Consider the following 19,831-nt stretch of genomic DNA (forward strand, 5'->3'; position numbering starts at 1 on the left):
CCCAATCTGAACTTGTCCATTTGCCAGTATTTGGCCCATATCCCTCTCAACCTTTCCTTTTCATGTACCCATCTAGATGCCTTTTAAATGATGTAATTGTTACCAGCCTTTGCCACTTCCTGTGGTAGCTCATTTCATATGCACACCACTCTGTGTGAAAACATTACCCTTCAGGTCCTTATTTAAATTGTTCCCCTCTCTCCTTTAAACCTATGCCCTCTAGTTTTGGACCACCCCTGGTCTGGGAAAAGTGAGCGCTGTGGCTAGGGAAAGTTACAGGGAGGGGAAAGCCACTGTGAGTTTTGTGAACAAGTTGAGGTTTATAAACTTGAAATGTTTGATACGGAACCAGTGTAGGTCGGTGAACACAGGTGTGATGAGTGATGTTGTGTTTATGAGCAGCAAAGGTTTGGAGGACTTCACCTACACATGGCATGGAAGAAGAGAGGCTGGTCTGGAGTAATCTGCCTGACGCTATGTCTGCAATTCTCCAGCCCATACGATTACACTCAAATACAACGTAACTACTTCTGAATCTCAGTTTGCCTTGAAAGTTCCTCGTCCTACGGCAGTGAATTCATGATTTTCCAATATTGGTGGAAATCCTTGTTTGCCAAGAATGATAATTGGAAATTACAGACATGTGCTATGCATGTGATCTATATCCAAATTTCCAGTTTCAGTGGGGCATTTGCACAATTGTTCTTACACACTTGCTACATTGAGCTCTTGATTCAGCACTCAACATTATTAAACAGCAGTTTGCTGAAACACAGACCACTGACGTGGATGTATTTGTCAGTGAATCTGAATACGCAATCATTTTAAGAAAGGATAATTTCTCATCAGAATTTTTAATAGTTGCTATTATTATTGTAGAAGAGTGCTCAACTTTAATGTAGATTTTTTTTGCAGTAATGTTCACAGTATTAAGAGTTTCTCTAGGTGATTTGCAGGGGCATTATCAAACAAAACCTAACACTGAGACATGTAAAAGGACAGGCGATCGAATGTTTGGTCAAATAAACAATGGAGAAAGCCGGAGGTGTAGAAAGATTACAGCACAGAGGAGGCCATTTGGCCCATCATATCTATCACAGTTCAGTGCAAGAGCGTTTTGTCCCACTTCTGGACCCTTTCCCTGTAGACCTGCAATCTTTATCTCTTCAGATACTAATCCAGTTCTCTTTTGAAGGCCTTTCTGCTTGCACCACACATTCCATATAATAAAGCCTTGCTTTGGCAATGGCTTTGCTCCTTTTACCAATTACCTTTAAAGTGTTGCCCTTTGGTTCCTAACCCTTCTAACAATGGGTCTTCAGTTTCACTGTAACTACTTTGTCCAGATTCCTCACGATTTGGAGTTCCTGTATCAAATCTCCTTTTAATCTTGCCTTCTTCAAGGAGAACAAGGGGAGGGGAGAAGGGTGATGGAGAGACAACGAGATATAATGAAGGAATTCCAGAGTGCAGAGCCAAGGCAGCTGAAGGCACAGCTATCTATGATGGAGTGATTAAAAATCAAACAAAATCAGTGAAAACTGGGCAGTTGCACCTTGAAGTTTAATACTTGCACCTTGTCCCCTTTAGGGGAATGCACAGTCGGCCTACCTTGTTGACAGTCTCTGGGATTGTTCGGCATTCATCCTGAAAGACTGGGAGTCCATGACGGCTTTATTATTGGAAGATGAAGACTCTGGAAAGGAAAGTAAGCAAATTGGTGGAGGTCTTGAGATTGGAATCCCTGCCGTCAGTGCAAGGTGTTTGCATTCACAAAGTTGTCCTCTTTTCCAGCTTTGACCAGCTCACAGAAGAAAGCGCTGGTTGAAATTATGTTGAGCACCATACGACAGGCTGCAGAAGGCCATCCACCTGGAGGTCGATGTTTAGGAAAGAAGGTTAGTCTGTTATTGATAAATTTCCTAGTTTTATTGCCATCTGGGATCATGTGGGCATATGGTACGCAATGTACACTGTGGCACTCAGCATGAATATGGGAAATACCTGGCAACAAAGATTAATACCCTTTGAGCGTGTCTTCCAGCATTCTATTAGTGCATGATGCAGTGATAATGGAGCTGTTGCAATCCATCTCTATCCTCTCATGAAACCTCTTATTATTCTTGAATGCTGAGGTTTGACCCAAAATGTCACCAAAGGTTTAGCTGACTGATTGGTTTCCTACTAAGACAAATTTTTGATTTAATACTTTTGCACAGGGATTGTGAAAAGCAGGCATTTAGTCAAAGTAAATTTACAAATTCGAGTGTCCAGTGTGGAGCTTTGCCAGTTCAGGAGTGTAAGTTAAGAATCCAGGTGCTTGAACGTGGCACTTAGGGGCAGGAGTAGGCCATTCTGAAGAAGTGTCACTGAACTCAAAACATTAACTGTTTTTCTCTCTCCACAGATGCTGCCAGACTTGCTGAAATTTTCCTGCAATTCCTGTTCTTGTTTCTGATTTCCAACATCACAGTTTTTTGGGTTTTTTTTTCTTTTGTACAGATCAAGTTTGACCTGGTTGAGGTCTCATCTCCAGTTTCCTGTTTTGACTCCCATGACCCTTGACTCCTGTGTCAATCAAAAATTGGCCTTGGTTGGCTGTGAATAAATGTAAAAACTTAGTCTCCACCACCTTCTGGGAAACAGTTTAAACACTGTTGGATTATCTTGGTTCTGCTGTGGGGCATCAGTGTGATATTGTAGAATGCAATACCTGTTGTTTGGAATTTAATACTGATGTCTATCATGCTGATGCTTATATAATCAAATATTGACCGTTGTAGCTTTTAAAGCATTTAAATACATTTTTTGCGTTCTAATTGGTCTTTGCTTCCATTCCTTACCAACATAGAATTGCTCAGAAGGAATTCATTGGGTCATTATATCTGTACTGCTGTCTGAATAAACATTGTGACTCAGTGCCATTCTCCTGGTTTACTCCATAACGCTGCATGCTGTTTCTATTCAAATAACAAGCTAATGCCCTCTTGAACGCCTCCAATTGAATGTGTCTCTGGCACACTTTGAGGCAGAGCATTCCAGGCCCTGAGAAAGGGTCACCGGGACCTGAAATGTTAACTATGTTTTCTCCTTCACAGATGCTGCCAGACCTGCTGTGCTTTTCCAGCAACTTTGTTTTTGTTCCGAGGATACTGTATGCTGTATTAACGATACATCAGCTTCTTTCCCTTAGACTTGTTGCCTTCTTCCTTCTCTTGCTGTCACTGAAAATAGGAAAAACGGCTCAGCAAAAAGGAATAATTATTCCTGAAAACATGCTGGGATGTCTGTGAGGGTGGATTGAGTTGTAATAATAAGCAAGACCTATGAGGTAGCAGGGTGCTAGTACCCAAAGAGGTAATGTATTGACATGGATATAGAACTAGCTCAGGTTAGCAACTCATGACCAGTAAGGTCCCACAGGAATCAATGCTGGGACCACACATTTATTGACAGAAGAAAGAAATGAATGTACTGCAGTCAAATTTGCAGGGGACGTAAAAAATAGGTGGAATGGCAAGTTGCGAGAGGGATAGAAACAGTTTACAGAGAGCGATCGATAGGTTAAGTGAGTGGGCAAGAAGTTGGCAAATGAAATACGATTTGGGAAAATGCGAAGTTGTTCATTTTGGTTAGGGAGAGCAATAGAACAGGGTATTATCTAAATAGAGGAAAACTACAGAAAGTTGCAAACAAAAGGACTTGTGAGTACTTGTGCATGAAACACAGGTGCATCAGGTAATCAGGAAGGCTGATGGAATGTTTGGTCCTTATTTCAAGGGAGTTGGAGTATAGCAGCAGGGGAGTTACTGCAAATGTACAAGGTACTCTGGAGTACTCTGAGCAGTTTTGGTCTCCTTATTTAGGAAGGATATTATTTCATTGGAGGCAGTTGAGAGAAGGTATGGAAGGATTATATTGTGAGCAAAGGCTAAACAGGTTGGCAGTCTACCAGAGTTTGTAAGACTGAGAATGATCTGAACAAAACTTATTGGACTCTTACTGGGCTTGACAAGTTAAATGCTAAGAAGATGTTTCCCCTCATCAGAGAGAATAGGACCAGGGGGCATAGTGTCAGAATAAAGGGGTGCCGATTTAATACTAACATGTGGAGGAACGTCTTCTCTGAGAGGGTTGTTAGTCTTTGGAATTCCTTGCCATGGAGAACTGTGGGGGCAGAGTCCTCATGTGTATTTAAGGCTGAGATAGATTCTTGATCAGTAGGAGAATCAAGGAAAATGGGGAAAATGCAGAAAAGTGGATGTAAGGAATAGTGATCAGCCATGATCCTACTGAATGGCAAAGGAAGCTTGAAAGGCCAAGTGATGGACACTTGTTCTTATTTCTTATGGTCTTATCGGCAGCAGATTTGCTACTGAGATTTCCAGTACTTTGTCAGTTGGCGAGCATAATCCAGATGCTTTTCCATAATGAGAGCCCCCATGTGGCCCGTGTGTTACAGACTGTATCCTAATGAATAGGATAGACTGAATTGGCTGGGTCGTCTTCTGTAGAGCAGTCACTGTAGGGAAGTCTTTAATTATGAAGGGGCTTTGAAAGAGTAGCTGTACATATCAAAAATATAAGATAGCCGCTTCTGAATCTAGAAGAAAAATGAAGAGAAGCCTCTAAATCCAGCAGTACGATTTCCTAAATCGCACTTCATTTGCCAATCCAGGTTAAAATGTGGAACATGTTGTTGAAAGGAATAGTTGAAGCGAATTGTATCAGTGGGTTTAGTTGGGAGCTGGATAAGCACATAAGAGAGAAAGGAATCAAGGAGTATCTTGGTAAATTTAAATGAAGTAAAGTGGGAGCATACTCTCTAGAGCATAAATTAATGGGCTGAATGGCCTGTGTTGTAAATTCTATGCAATGTTGAAAGATTGTTGGTTTTCAGACATTAAAAATGCTTTCATCTTTAGGTACAACTGGGTATGTTTTTCTATGTTTATCCGCGTGGGCCCCAATGATTTATTGCCTTGTACAATGAGTTGTGATGTTACAATGGCTTTAAGACGTGTATTTTATCCTTTTTTTGTGTAGAAGTTTAAGACAGTGGTCCTGGATGGTCTGTTCGATCCAATAAAGTAAACAGCTTGTGAGGCCTTGGGGTTCTTTTTCAAGTTGGAACAATAGAAGCAGGCTGAATGGGTGGGGTTAAGCTCCCACTGAATTGGGATTTTTAGTTTTAGCTTTCTGCAGGTGCTGGAGCCTTGAAGCTGAATGTGGAGGTTCTTATTTCTCTTGCTGTTACAGCTAAAAGCTGGGATTCTCTTCCTGCTGCTAGAATTGCTTGTGAGACAATCTATTTTACCGAGATTGTTTTTGCCAAGTGTGTGTGTTAATGGGATATTACTATATTGGAACAGTTAATTAGTAATAGTTGATAAATATTTTATTTTGTTCAGCATTTTGATAGAGTTACAGTCAAGTCAATTCTTTTCTTTTTATTTTGTCTGCATTTTGAGTGGTGTTAAAGTAAAGTGTGTTTTGCTTGTGTGGTTTGACAAATTGAATTGCATTTGGAAAGCAACGTCTTACACCTTTAAAATAAAAAAAGTTAGTATGTAAGCTATCTTAATATATTTTGAGAAGGTTTGGTCTGTTTAATACAAGAATGTACTGCAGTAAGTGAGTGATATGACATTGTTGATCATGTGCATGACAATGAAGTTGCCAACCCTTTTTGGAGGAATGTAATAATGTAACAGAGGCTGAAACCAAAATGCATCGGGGGAAAAAAACCTTAAAAAGGATTGTATCAGTGATAATGGGAACTGCAGATGCTGGAGAATCCAAGGTAACAAAGTGTGGAGCTGGGTGAACACAGCAGGCCAAGCAGCAACTCAGGAGCACAAAAGCTGACGTTTCGGGGCTAGACCCTTCATCAGAGAGGGGGATGGGGTGAGGGTTCTGGAATAAATAGGGAGAGAGGGGGAGGTGGACCGAAGATGGAGAGAAAAGAAGATAGGTGGAGAGGAGAGTATAGGTGGGGAGGTAGGGAGGGGATAGGGAAGACGGACAGCTTGGAGGCGGGATGAGGTAGTAGGTAGGAAATGGAGGTGCGGTTTGAGGTGGGAGGAAGGGATGGGTGAGAGGAAGAACAGGTTAGGGAAGCGGAGACAGGCTGGGCTGGTTTTGGGATGCAGTGGGGGGAGGGGACGAGCTGGGCTGGTTTTGTGATGCAGTGGGGGAAGGGGAGATTTTGAAGCTTGTGAAGTCCACATTGATGCCATTGGGCTGCAGGGTTCCCAAGCGGAATAAGAGGTGCTGCTCCTGCAACCTTCGGGTGGCATCATTGTGGCACTGCAGGAGGCCCATGATGGACATGTCGTCTGAGGAATGGGAGGGGGAGTTGAAATGGTTCGCGATTGGGAGGTACAGTTGTTTATTGCGAACCGAGTGGAGGTGTTCTGCATCTTCGGTCCACCTCCCCCTCACTCCCTATTTATTTCAGAACCCTCTCCCCATCCCTCTCTCTCTGATGAAGGGTCTAGGCCCGAAACATTAGCTTTTGTGCTCCTGAGATGCTGCTTGGCCTGCTGTGTTCATCCAGCTTCACACTTTGTTATCTTAAAAAGGATTGTACCACTTTAAAAAAGTCCAATATAAGGGATGATCCAAGGCTGCACTAATACTATTTTTTTTTGTATAGTGAAGAAATCATCAATGCTTCTGTTGTCTTCACTCATGCATGCAGGATTAGTTTCAATTTACTGATGAATTGGTGGCCTGGCAGTGAAACAATATTACATCTCCAAAGAATATGGTAGAAGGCTACCTTTTCTGGCAATTTTTACTAAAACACTTATTAATTGGAAAGACTGGAAGATAAGAAAAACAGTACATATGGCTACAATTTGAACAGATGTAAGGGTATAACATTGCTAAATGGTGACAATTTGCAGACTGCTGCCTGAAGGAAGGGGTTGAAAAAGAAAAACGAAAGCTAAGCAAGCAGAGGATGGAGAAGGGAACAGATGTTTAAAATGGCAGATTTAGCTGGGAAAGAAAAGAGGAGGGTTGAGTGGAGCATGAACAGTGCAGGGATTTGTGTTTCTATGCACTATGTCCTGTGTAAACCTACGTGATGCTACATAATTTATACTCCTCTCGCTACTTCTACTCCTTCAACCTATCTGCCAATGCACATCTATTTCTCACTCACTGATACTGCTGCTGTGAAACTCTAGGTATGTATGTCAATCTGTTTTCAGTGGATTCTTAGCACAAGCCTATTCATCCTGCTGCCCCACTCCATCTCCTTATCTAAATCTCTGATCTCTTCCCAGGGATGGTTAATGTGGAAAGAACTGGGGATGTAAATCAGGAACAAAAACAGAAGTAGGTGGAAAAGCTCAGCAGGTCTGGCAGCATCTGTGAAGAAAAAAACTGAGTTAACGTTTCGGGTCCAGTGACCCTTCCTCAGAACGGGATCCGAAATGTTAACTCTGATTTTTTCTTCACAGATATTGCCAGACCTGCTGAGCTTTTCCAGCAACTTATGGTTAATAAGGCAATGCTTTGACATTAATCTTGTACCAACATTGCAAAATAAGTACTTGTGGGTGAATATAAGATGCCTCTGTCTGGCACGCCTAGACTTAGTGTCTTTTGCTGGGGATTTTCTTCTAGGTTCAAATGATGAAAGAGAGAAAATCACAGATCGACGATCGGGTCAAGCTCACCGAACATTTCTTTGTGGTACTTCCACAGCTCTTAGCTAAGGTACATGTATTCCTCTGTGCTGTAGTGTGCCTCCTGGTTTGTCCAATTGTATTTCCTTACAGTTGACCAACTTGATAAAGGTGTTTATGAGCCACAGAACTCAGTGTTTCATGCTCAATTCCCAGTCGAAGTTGCGTATTGCAGCTGAGCTGTAACATTATATCTCTAGACAATGGATTGTCTGACTAACATGAGCTGGGTTTCTAGCCAAGTAAAGTTTGGATTTTAAAATTTTCATTTCTTTTTATTCAAATCCACCTGTGGCTTTGTCCCTCCCTATGAACAGCACAACTGTCCAAGGTCCCCGTGCTCATCCAATTCTTGCCTCACGAGCATCTCCAACTGTAAATGGTGATCATGCCTCAGTTGATGAGGTGCCAAGCTCTGGAATTCTCTCCCACTATCCTGACCCCTCTGCCTAACTTTCCTCCTTTAAAAAAATCCTGAAAACTTACCCCTTTGGTAAGTTTTTGCTCGCCTGATCTCATGGAGCTCAGTGTCATGTTTTGTTTTCCTGTGAAACACCATGCCATATTTTATTGATGTTATTATATAGATTAAGTAATGCTGTTCTGGTGTCTGGCAGCAGCCAGGACCCCTGATGTTGGTGCCAGGAGTTCAGTCTGGGATCTCCAAGGCCTAAAGTCCTGTTCCCATTCTGAAGTATAGGAGCGAGGACCTGCTTGGGTTGTCACGCTCCTTAAGTGTGCATAAGCCATGTTTGTGGTCACTTTTAGAGAGATGGAGATGATTGCACCACTGAGTTAATAACCCAGAGGAACAGGCAGCTAGTGGAATTTGAATTGAACTGATTAAAAGTTTTGAATTTAAAATTCAGGTATGGTGCCACCAGACTCTCATCAATTATCCCAAAACCCCATCTGGTTCACTAATGCCCTTTGTCAGCGAAGGAAATCGGCCGTCCTTACCTGGTCTGGCCTACATGCGACTCCGGAGCTGCAGCAATGTGGTTGACTGTTAACTGCCCTCCGAAATGGCCCAGTGAGTCACAAGTCAAGGGCAGTTAAGGATAGTTATCAAAAGCTGACCTTGCCAGTGATGACCATATCTCATCAGAGAATTAAAACCAAATATGATCAGCTGCTTCCTCTGAGGAACCTCAAACCTGATGTCCTCAGGAGAAGAGGAGAAAGCAACTTGGATTGAAGTGAAGAGGAAAGTGGTACCTAAGACCCTTGGGGCTATTTAAGATTGTGTCTATTGTGCAACTGGAAGAGAATTAGATTTAGTTAATTCCACAATATTCTGTTTTTGTGTTAAATTTCACAGTATTCTGCTGATAGAGAGAAAGTCATTACAGTCAACCTTCTGCAAATACCTCAGTTCTTGGACCTGGAGGGTTACGGAACCACACAGCTAGAAAAGGTGAGCCAGCCGACATAATTACCTTATTGCTGATAAGTAACGAGACAAAGGAGTAAATGTGTGTGCAGTCAAAGGGACACTTGAAGTGACTAAACCAAAAGTTGCAAAAATGTGAAGAGAAGTTAAAGAAACAGGAAATGGTTGTTCATAACTTGGGGCAGGAGATGGTATGGCAATAATGGGACGAGGACAAAGGAGTTGTTGAGTGGAATCTTTATAAGGATGTACACATAAGAGTAGTAAGAGGGAGATAATAAATCAGTAACATCAATAAAGTAGGCAGAGACAGGAAAGGTACTGATCGCGATTGTCTATCCAGTGATACATTTTGCTGCTGTACAGTGCAGTAGACCCCATTCTGTCAGCTGTATTCAACCTGGAAAGACTCGGCATTCTTTACATCAAGGGTTAGAGAAGGGAATCAAAGGTTTCATGAAGGCTTTCAGCTTTCCCATCCACTCAGATCAACCTTCCAGCTTCCTGCTCCCTGTAACTCAAATCTCTTTTGATACATTGATTTAGCAAAGAGTTCAAATAAACCTCTCACCTTGTCAATGATAATGAATTATCTGAACAGCAATCTTCTTTACAGCTGTCTTCAGCCATCTCCTGTTGATGTGATACCTTGCTGTCTCATTTAGAACTCCCATCTCCTCCCTTACCATCCTCATTCCATCATGTCACCCACTTTTTTATGCATACATCAAATCACATAGACACTTGTCACATCAAAGTCCTGGTAAGTAATATTTCTCTCACCTCTGGCCTCCGGTGTCACTCTGTCATTATCTTTGTTGACTTTATCAATTCTGTTTTCATCTGTGCTCCTCTCATTCTCCCTTTTCCTCGTACATTATAAGTGCACTTTCCAATTCCCATGTACGTCATTCGAATGTTCCCAATGACCAGGGAGGCCAGAACCAGGGGTCCTGGATATGAGGTAGGCCAGTTAGGACTGTGATGAGGAGAAATTTCTTCACCCAGAGTGTGGTGAGCCTTTGGAATTCTCTGCCACAGAAAGTGGTTGAAATCAATGCATTGAATATTTTCAAGAAGGAGTTTGATACAATTCTTAGGGCTAAAGGAATTAAAGGGTACTGGATGATAGTGGGAACACAGTACTGAGTTGGATGATCATGTTGAATAGTGGAGCAGGCAGGAAGGGTTTGAATAGTCTACTCCTGCTCCTATTCTCTCTGTTTCAATGTAATGTCTTTTTTCATTGCATCTTCACCATGTTGAGATCAAGACTCATTACGCAGTGCCCAAATTCTCTTTCCCCCAACCCCCCAGGACCTTTAAATCTTCTGTACAATACACTCTTCACTAATAATGTTTAAATAGCAAATAAACATCCCCAAAGAGGGTCCAGGTCCGAAACGTCAGCTTTTGTGCTCCTATGATGCTGCTTGGCCTGCTGAGTTCATCCAGCTCTACACCTTGTTATCTCCGTTAAAAAAACAAGATGAATTTCACCCAACAACAAGGTAGATGTAAAATATGCATCAAAGCTGAAAGCTGTTGGAGATGAAAAAGGAGGCTATACTGTCTTGGGTGGGTATAAAAACTCCAAGGGATTGTGAGGAAGAACTGTAGAGTTCAGAGCTGAATGCTTATTGTGGAGGCTGTTCGTTAACTTCATTTACACAACGGTCATCAGTTTGCTGGCCAGTTACATTTTAAGGATACAGCCTCATGATCATTAACTATATTAAAATCATGCTTAATTTAACATAAACCAATACAATGTAACATATGAAGTTAGCAAATATCTTATAAAGTTTTCCTGTCACTTGGAAGGAGACTGGATGACTGTATTTGAATGCACTTTTCATGCTCTGGTAATATAAGTGAAAAGAAGGTGTTCCTAAAATTAGACAATCCTCTTCAATGATACAGAAGAATAATATAAATTCAGAAGCAGAATTTATTGTTTAAACATTTATGCATCTCCAGCAACATTTTATTTCCTACAGGAATGAGCTCCATAGTTTAAATTGTTCCCTTTCTGGGGTTGAGAAATTCAATGGCTTTGCAGGAACATAAAATCTCATTTTAAAAGGTACTTTGTGTGTGAAGTACTGGAGCTGGCTTTCTGTGGTGGGTTTAACTGGTAACTGGTGTGTATTTCCAGCAATTTCATGAACATTGCCTGAAGGTTGAGGGCAAGCTGTTGTTTTTTTGGTGAGGCTAATGCTGGCGTGCCACAAAAATCTTTGGCAAATTGTGACAAGTTGCAATTAACGGGGCATATCCTCCTTTGTAGAGGATGGCCGGGTTTATTTGTGTTTCATAAGTAATGAGGGCCATTAGATTCACTATTCTTTTTGGTTGCAAAATCTGAAGCCTGTTTCTTAAAGAGGATGCTTGGGAAATGTTTTGGTAGTATGATTTTGCGGATCTTCTAGAAGTTCATTTTTCTTTGGCAATCACAGCATCTGGATACCTTACTGAAGCAGTTAAGGGAAATTGTGGAGGAACAGACGGATTCTGAAGTCTTGGAGTTCTGTTCGAAGACGTACCTTGTCCTCAGTAATGAAGAATGGGCTACTCAGGACCAAGTAGATTCTGCAAAGCATCAACTGTTTGATCAGCTGGTGACCAGGTTCAACAGGATGCTGACAGACTTCCTCCATAAGGTACAGCCATTACCTTTTCTATTTCTCACCTTTGCAGCATGCTAGCTGACCTGCAGGGACAGTATGGCTTTCTGAAAATGAATTACAAACTTAGATAAAAGAGTTAAAATCAAGGGTCACTGCTCTTGGCATAAAAGACTGCATTTGGCTAAATGTGGCATCATGGAGTCCTACCAAGTGAGGGTTCTCCTGGTGCAGTGGTAGTGTCCCTACCTTTGAGCCAGAAGACCCAGGTTCAAGTCTGTCCTGTTCCAGAGATGTGTCATAACATTGCTGAACAGATTCGTTAAAAATATCTTCACAATAGGTCAAACCTTGTTGAGGTTGGTTGGCTCAGCGAGATGGTTTGACGTTTCATTACCCTGCTTGGTAACATCATCAGTGCAGCCCCTGATGAAGCGTCGGTGTGTTTTCCCGCCTGGTTTTTAAAGTCTGGGATCTGTTGCGATGGATTGCCTCAGTCCTGGTTTTCCTTCCTAGTGGAATGTATATGGGATCGAGTTCAATGTGTTTATTAATAGCTTGCTTCATGGAGTGCCATGCCAATTTAGAAGAGACACACAAACGCATAAACATCACTATCACCGGAATAAAGTTCACCAGAGAGGAGGAGAAGAACAAACAACTCCCATTCCTGAAGGTCATGGTAAAGCACCAGTCAAATGGGAACTGCAAACGAAAGTACACAGAAAGGTCACACACACAGACCAGGTATTGAACTTCAGTAGTAACCATCCCAGCACACACGAACGAAGCCGCATGCAAACACTATTTAAAAGGGCAACAACACACTGCAGCAACATGGAACTATCCCAAGAGGAGGAGGAATACCCCTTCCAAGTGTTCAAGGCTAATGGATATCCAAAGAACTGGGTCAGGAGATGCCTACAGGAACAGCATCAAAGATTCTACACGCTCCGACACACTCATCACACTACCCTACACCAGAACTCACAACAAGACTTCTACAATCGCTGGGCATCAGTGGCACACAAGCCCACATCAACCCTATGACAAGTGCTCACCCAAACTAAAGACACATTCCCCACCATGAACATATCCCCTGCAGAGACTGCGAGAAAAACTACATCAGACAAACAGGAAGGAAACTAACATCAAGGTGGAATCTCTGGTCAAGAGGAAGAAGAAGGCTTATGTTAGTATGAGATGTGAAGGCTCAGTTAGGGCACTTGAGGTAGCCAGGAAAGACCTAAAGAGAGAGCTCAGAAGAGCCAGGAGGAGACATGAGAATTTGTTGGTGGATAGGATCAGGGTAAACCCTAAGGCTTTCTATAGGTATTTAAGGAATAAAAGAATGACGAAAGTAAGATTAGGCCCAATCAAGGATAGTAGTGGTAAGTTGCGTGTGGAGTCAGATGAGATAGGGGAAGCACTAAATGAATATTTTTCAACAGTATTCACTCTAGAAAATGACAATGTTTTCGAGGAGAATACTGAGATACAGGCTACTAGACTAGGTGGGATTGAGGTTCACAAGGAAGAGGTATTAGAAATCCTTCAGAGGGTGAAGATAGATAAGTCCCCTGGGCCAGATGGGATTCATCCTCGGATCCTCTGGGAAGCCATGGAGGAGATTGCCGAGACTTTGGCATTGATCTTTAACTCGTCATTGTCTACAGGAATAGTGCCATATGACTGGAGGATAGCAAATGTGGTTCAGCTGTTCAAGAAGGGGAGTAGAGACAACCCTGGTAATTACAGACCAGTGAGCCTTACCTCAGTTGTTGATAAAGTGTTGGAAAAGGTTATAAGGGATAGGATTTATAATCACCTAGAAAAGAATAAATTGATTAGGGATAGTCAGCACGGTTTTGTGAAGGGAAGGCCGTGCCTCACAAACCTTATTGAGTTCTTTGAGAAGGTGACCAAACAGGTAGATGAGAGTAAACCGGTTGATGTGGTGTATATGGATTTCAGCAAGACGTTCGATAAGGTTCCCCACAATAGGCTATTGTACAAAATGTGGAGGAATGGAATTGTGGGAGATATAGCAGTTTGGATCAGAAATTGGCTTGCTGAAAGAAGCCAGAGGGTGGTAGTTGATGGGAAATGTTCATCCTGGAGACTAGTTACTAGTGGTGTACCGCAAGGGTCGGTGTTGGGTCCACTGCTGTTTTGTCATTTTTATAAATGACCTGGATGAGGGCGTAGAAGGATGGGTTAGTAAATTTTCAGACGACACTAAGGTCAGTGGAGTTGTGGATAGTGACGAAGGATGCTGTAGGTTGCAGAGAGACATAGATAAGCTGCAGAGCTGGGCTGAGAGGCGGCAAATGGAGTTTAATGCAGACAAGTGTGAGGTGATGCACATTGGTAGGAGTAACCAGAAGGCAAAGTACAGGGCTAATGGTAAGATTCTTAGTAGTGTAGATGAGCAGAGAGATCTCTGTGTCCATGTACACAGATCCTTGAAAGTTGCCACCCAGGTTGACAGGGCTGTTAAGAAGGCATACAGTGTTTTAGCTTTTATTAATAGAGGGATCAAGTTCCGGAACCAAGAGGTTATGGTGAAGCTGTACAAAACTCTGGTGCGGCCGCACTTGGAATATTGCGTACAGTTCTGGTCACTGCATTATAAGAAGGATGTGGAAGCTTTGGAAAGGGTGCAGAGGAGATTTCCTAGGATGTTGCCTGGTATGGAGGGAAGGTCTTACGAGGACAGGCTGAGGGACTTGAGGCTGTTTTTATTAGAGAGAAGAAGGTTGAGAGGTGACTTAATAGAAACATATAAAATAATCAGAGGGTTAGATAGGGTGGATAGGGAGAGCCTTTTTCCTAGGATGGTGACGGCGAGCACGAGGGGGCATAGCTTTAAATTGAGGGGTGAAAGACATAGGACAGATGTCAGAGGTAGTTTCTTTACTCAGAGTGTAGTAAGGGAATGGAACGCTTTGCCTGCAACGGTCGTAGATTTGCCAACTTTAGGTACATTTAAGTCGTCATTGGATAAGCATATGGACGTACATGGAATAGTGTAGGTTAGATGGGCTTGAGATCGGTATGACAGGTCGGCACAACATCGAGGGCCAAAGGGCCTGTACTGTGCTGTAATGTTCTATGTTCTATATTCTATCAAGAGTACATGAACACCAACTGGCTACAAAAAGACATGACCAATACTCACTCGTCTCAATCCATATGGACAAGGAGAACCACCACTTCGACTGGGACAACACCAAGATCCTGAGACAGGAAGAATTCCTGGAAGCAGGGTACTCCACGAAGCAGGCTATTCATAAACACATTGAACTCGATCCCATATATATTCCACTACGGAGGAAACCCGGAAGTGAGGCAATCCATCACAACAGACCCCAGAGTTTAAAAACCAAGTGGGAAAACAGACTGACGGTTCATCAAAGGCCGTACTGAGGATATTACCCAGCACGGTAACGAAACGTTAGCTCAGCGAGCCAACCATCCTCAACACCCACAACCTGAGCTACAAATCTACTCCAAAACCTTAGGTCAAACATTCACAGAGAGGAGCTCTAGCAAAATTGGGGTCAATAGGAATTGAGGTTGGGAGGGAATAACTCCACTGGTTTGGAGTCATACCTGGAACACATGAGAATGGTTGAGGTCAGTCTTCTCAGTTCCAGGAATTCCTCAGGATTGTGTCCGAGGCGCAACCATCTTCAACTGTTACGTCAATAACCTTCCGAACCCACAACCTCTGCAAACTTCAAGATGTGGGCAGTAGATAGATAAGCACACCACCACCTGCAAGTACATCTCCAAGTCACTCACCACCCTGACTAGAAAATATACCTCCATTCCTTCAAGGTAGCTGGGTTAAATTCCTAGAGCTCTCTTCTAGACAGCACTACAGCTGCACCTATACCCAAGGACTGTGTTAGCCAAGAAGGCAGCTCATCACCACTTGCTCAAGGGCAGTGAGCAATGGACAACTAATGTTGGCCTGATCCATGGTGTCCGTATTGCACGAATGAACGGTAAAAATAAAAAAGAGCCCATCAGAAGTCAATGAGTTGCTTCACAGTCAACCAAAACCCAAATCAGAAATGATCCCATTCCTTTATCCCAGAGAAATACTTGGGAATCAAGATGAAGGCTGGGAGTGGAGATTATCCCAAAACCTGGGGCACTTTACGCCTAGCCATAGAGTCATACAGCTCGGAAATAGACCCTTCAGTCCAGCCATAATTCCAAGCTGAACCAGTCTCATCTGCCTGCGCTTGGCCCATATCTTCCAAGTATTTCTTATTATGTCCTAACTCTAAGAAATCTAGAATCAAATGTAGAAATAATAAACCTGGATCTCAGGAGCAGCTGCAAGATCCACTCAACTCTCAGTCTGCCATTGTAGCCCTACAAAATGAAAAGAATTGACATTAACTTGGAACATATAACTTGAGAAACTTGATGTTTTTCTTTACTTTATTCGTTCACTGGACGAGGGTATCACTGGCTGGCCAGCAATTATTGCCCATCCCTAATTGCCCAGAGGGCAGTTAAGAGTAAACCATATTACTGTGGGTCTGGAGTCACATGTAGGCTAGACCAGGTAAGGATGGCAGTTTTCTTCCCTAAAGGACATTAGTGAACCAGATGGGTTTTTGAGACAATTGGCAATGGATTCACGGTCATCATTAGACTGTTAATTCCAGATATCAGATTCAAATTCCACCGTCTGCTGTGGTGCGATTCGAACCCGCGTCCCCTGAACGTTATCTGGGTTTATGTTCCTGCGATAATATCACTAGGACATCACCTCCCCCTGTTATGATAATACCATTGAAGATAAATTATCCATAGAATATCTAACAGCCATTTACCACCTGTTAGAGTGAGACATCATAGTTTAAGTTGTTTGAGCCTGAGATGCTGATTGGCTTTGCAGGACATGTGACTTCTCAGTAGAAACACCCTCCCACTATAAAGTAAAAGCCAAAAGAACTGTGGATGCTGTAGGTCAGGAACAAAAACAAAGCTGTTGAAAAAGCTCAGCAGGTCTGGCAGCATCTGTGGAGGAGAAAACAGAGTTAATGTTTTGGATCCGGTGACCCTTCCTCAGAACCAGCCTGGTCACCGGACCTGAAATTTAACTCTGTTTTCTCCTGCACAGATGCTGCCAGACCTGTTGAGCTTTTCCAGCAACTTTGTTTTTGTTGTTTTTGTTCCCACTATAAAGTGACGGTCTATCTTTGCTGACTGTTGAAGAACTAGACCATGAAAAACAAAGGAAACATAGCAAATTAAATAAGACAGTTTACAGTGTTCACCACACACTCTCTCCCCTGTTGTGCCCACTGGTTGCAGGAACCATAGTAGGCATATAGAGCCATCTTCTCAAAATGTCTCAACATGCTGTGCAATGAATTGTTTTTAGAGGCGATGACTTTGTTTCTGACAGTAATTCTGCAGCAGTGACAGCCTGTAGGCAGCCACTGGCATATTAAGCAGCATTTTTGCTGGCAATTTAGTTGAATGAAGAACAGTGGGACAATGCTGCCATAGAATGCCCCTCCTCTTCTTCGAGCGAGTCTGTAAAACTTCACCTGATGGTTTGACTTTGCTGCAGTAGTCCTTTCGTTATTCATGCTGTGATCTGTTGCTCAACAGGGGGGCCAATTTGGTGACACAGAATCTTACCAGATGTGGTGTGCTTTGAAAAGAATCACAACCTTCCACAAGTAAGTGAAACATTTAGCACTGGTAATTGTCAGCTTATGTAACTGGAAGCTGTTTGATAAGATGTGTGTTGATATGTTTCCCTCTTTAATAGAGAAATTCAGTGAAAGACTGGAGAGAAAGACAGGAATGTGGAGTTATCAGATTAGCCATGATCTTCTTGAATGGTGGAATTGACTGAAGGGGCTAACAGGACTTCTCCTGGTCCTTCTCCTAATTCATACATTTTGCGCAGACTCTCTGTGTTACATTTATCTCTTTATTGGATGGGAAGCAAATTGTATCACAGCTTAAAGCAAGTGACCCAAATACACTCTGTTGCCATGCAGTGATATTTGCTTTCCCTCTGCTGTTTTTGGGTGTTTATTTATTTTGTACTGATTTTCATTCTTGAAGATCTTGCCTCCTTGAGATATTGTGAGCCACTTCTTCCTTGTGAGTGGCTGCTTTTTTCATATGTGAGGCCTGATTTTTAGCATGTTCTCTTTCATAGAATCCTGAACTAGTATAGTGGGTAAACTAACGTTGTGGTCATTTCTCTGAGCTATTAATCTAGGGGCCTGATTTAATGATCCATGGACATGAGTTTAAATTCAATTAGTTGAATAACTATACAGTCTGGTTTACTAATGTTCTTTAAGAAGGAAACCTGCCATTCTTTTATGGACAAGGCTATTTGTCAATCGGAATGCAATGTTCTTCTTCAGAGATAATGGGAACTGCAGATGCTGGAGAATCCAAGATAACAAAGTGTGAGGCTAGATGAACACAGCAGGCCAAGCAGCATCACAGGAGCACAAAAGCTGACGTTTCGGGCCTAGACCCTTCATCAGAGAGGGGGATGGGGAGAGGGTTCTGAAATAAATAGTGAGAGAGGGGGATGCGGACTGAAGATGGATAGAGGAGAAGATAGGTGGAGAGGACAGTATAGGTGGGGAGGGAATCGGTCAGTCTGGGGAGGACGGACAGGTCAAGGAGGCGGGATGAGGTTAGTAGGTAGGAAATGGAGGTGCGGCTTGAGGTGGGAGGAGGGGATGGGTGAGAGGAAGAACAGGTTAGCGAGGCGGGGACGAGCTGGGCTGGTTTTGGGATGCAGTGGCCCTCTCTCCCCATCCCCCTCTCTGATGAAGGGTCTAGGCCCGAAACATCAGCTTTTGTGCTCCTAAGATGCTGCTTGGACTGGTGTGTTCATCCAGCTTCAAACTTTGTTATCTTGCAATGTTCTTCTATATTTGTTCATGGGATGAGGGTGTCGCTGGTCAGACAGCAATTATTAGCCATCTCTAATTCCCCAGAGGGGAGTTAAGAGTCAACCACATTGCTGTGGGCCTGGAGACACATGTAGGCCAGACCAGGTAAGGATGGCAGTTTTCTTCCCTAAAGGACATTCATGAACCAGATGGGTTAATTCAACAATTGGCAATGGGTTCATGGGCATTGTTAGACCACCTGCTGTGGTGGGATTCGAACCCAGGTACCCAGAACATTGCCTGAGTCTCTGGATTAACATTCCAGTGATAATACCACTGGGCTATCACCTTCCCTATGTAATTGATGCGTAACCTCCCTCGGCAATAGCCCAAAAACTGATACTTTTGTCTGAAGCATAATAAATACTGGCGTTGTCAGTGATGCCCACATCTGTGAACGAATGAATGAAGATAAAGTCCAAAAGGAGATCCATCAGTGTTCTTCTTTTGAAGAACGGGTTAATTCCCGTTTCCACATATTCTCCTCCATTCTGTCATTTTGCGTTCCCCTCCAACTATTTGTCCAATTCCCTTTGGAAAACGATTTGGAAAGGATTTCAGTTTGTGTACTCCTGTCTCACAGCGCTGTTGTGCTGGTGGTGCTGCAGTAAGTGAGACCCTGATGTAAAAGGTCATGTGAGAGCTTGGTTTTTTGACAAGGTGGCATTTTCCATTTTCTTTACTATTTCAGTGCTCATGATATAACTCAATGGAACCTGTTAAACAGCACCTGTAAACTGCTGAAGAGAGCCTTGGAGAATGGAAACGTACCTGACCAGGTGAGGCATGGAATTCTACTATAACCATCTCTTGCAGAATATGTAATCTATCTTACTTGTTAAATCACCAACTTTATATGTTTTCTGCAGATGTGAAACAATTTCACCCTCAAACTGGTAGTCATCACAAGTTGTAACGTGATTTATAAGATGCATACAATTCATATTGTACAGTGTGATACTTACAATGGATAGGGTCAGAGAAACTCTTCAGAATAGGTCAGGTTCATAGAATCCCTACAGTGTAGAAACAGGCCCTTTGGTCTACACCGACCCTCAGTGTCCCACCTGGACCCATCCCCATCCTCCTCCTCCTGTAACTCACCTAATGTAGGCATCCCTGAACGCTACGGGTAACTTAGCATGGCCG

General features: G+C 42.7%; 1 protein-coding gene across 2 annotated transcripts in view; it reads left to right on the forward strand.

Moving 5' to 3' along the window:
* Positions 1-19,831, forward strand: part of si:ch211-269e2.1 (cohesin subunit SA-2) — a 153,469-nt gene that overhangs the window by 68,961 nt on the left and 64,677 nt on the right. For both annotated transcript variants that reach the window (XM_059646791.1, XM_059646790.1), the window contains exons 16-22: positions 1,591-1,708; positions 1,795-1,898; positions 7,639-7,731; positions 9,022-9,117; positions 11,553-11,756; positions 17,364-17,434; positions 19,374-19,461. In XM_059646791.1, the coding sequence (XP_059502774.1) occupies positions 1,591-1,708; positions 1,795-1,898; positions 7,639-7,731; positions 9,022-9,117; positions 11,553-11,756; positions 17,364-17,434; positions 19,374-19,461 (774 nt within the window). The remainder of the gene's footprint in view (positions 1-1,590; positions 1,709-1,794; positions 1,899-7,638; positions 7,732-9,021; positions 9,118-11,552; positions 11,757-17,363; positions 17,435-19,373; positions 19,462-19,831) is intronic.

This window comes from Stegostoma tigrinum, chromosome 6 (genome assembly GCF_030684315.1).
Source record: "Stegostoma tigrinum isolate sSteTig4 chromosome 6, sSteTig4.hap1, whole genome shotgun sequence".
Taxonomy (NCBI): Eukaryota; Metazoa; Chordata; class Chondrichthyes; order Orectolobiformes; family Stegostomatidae; genus Stegostoma; species Stegostoma tigrinum.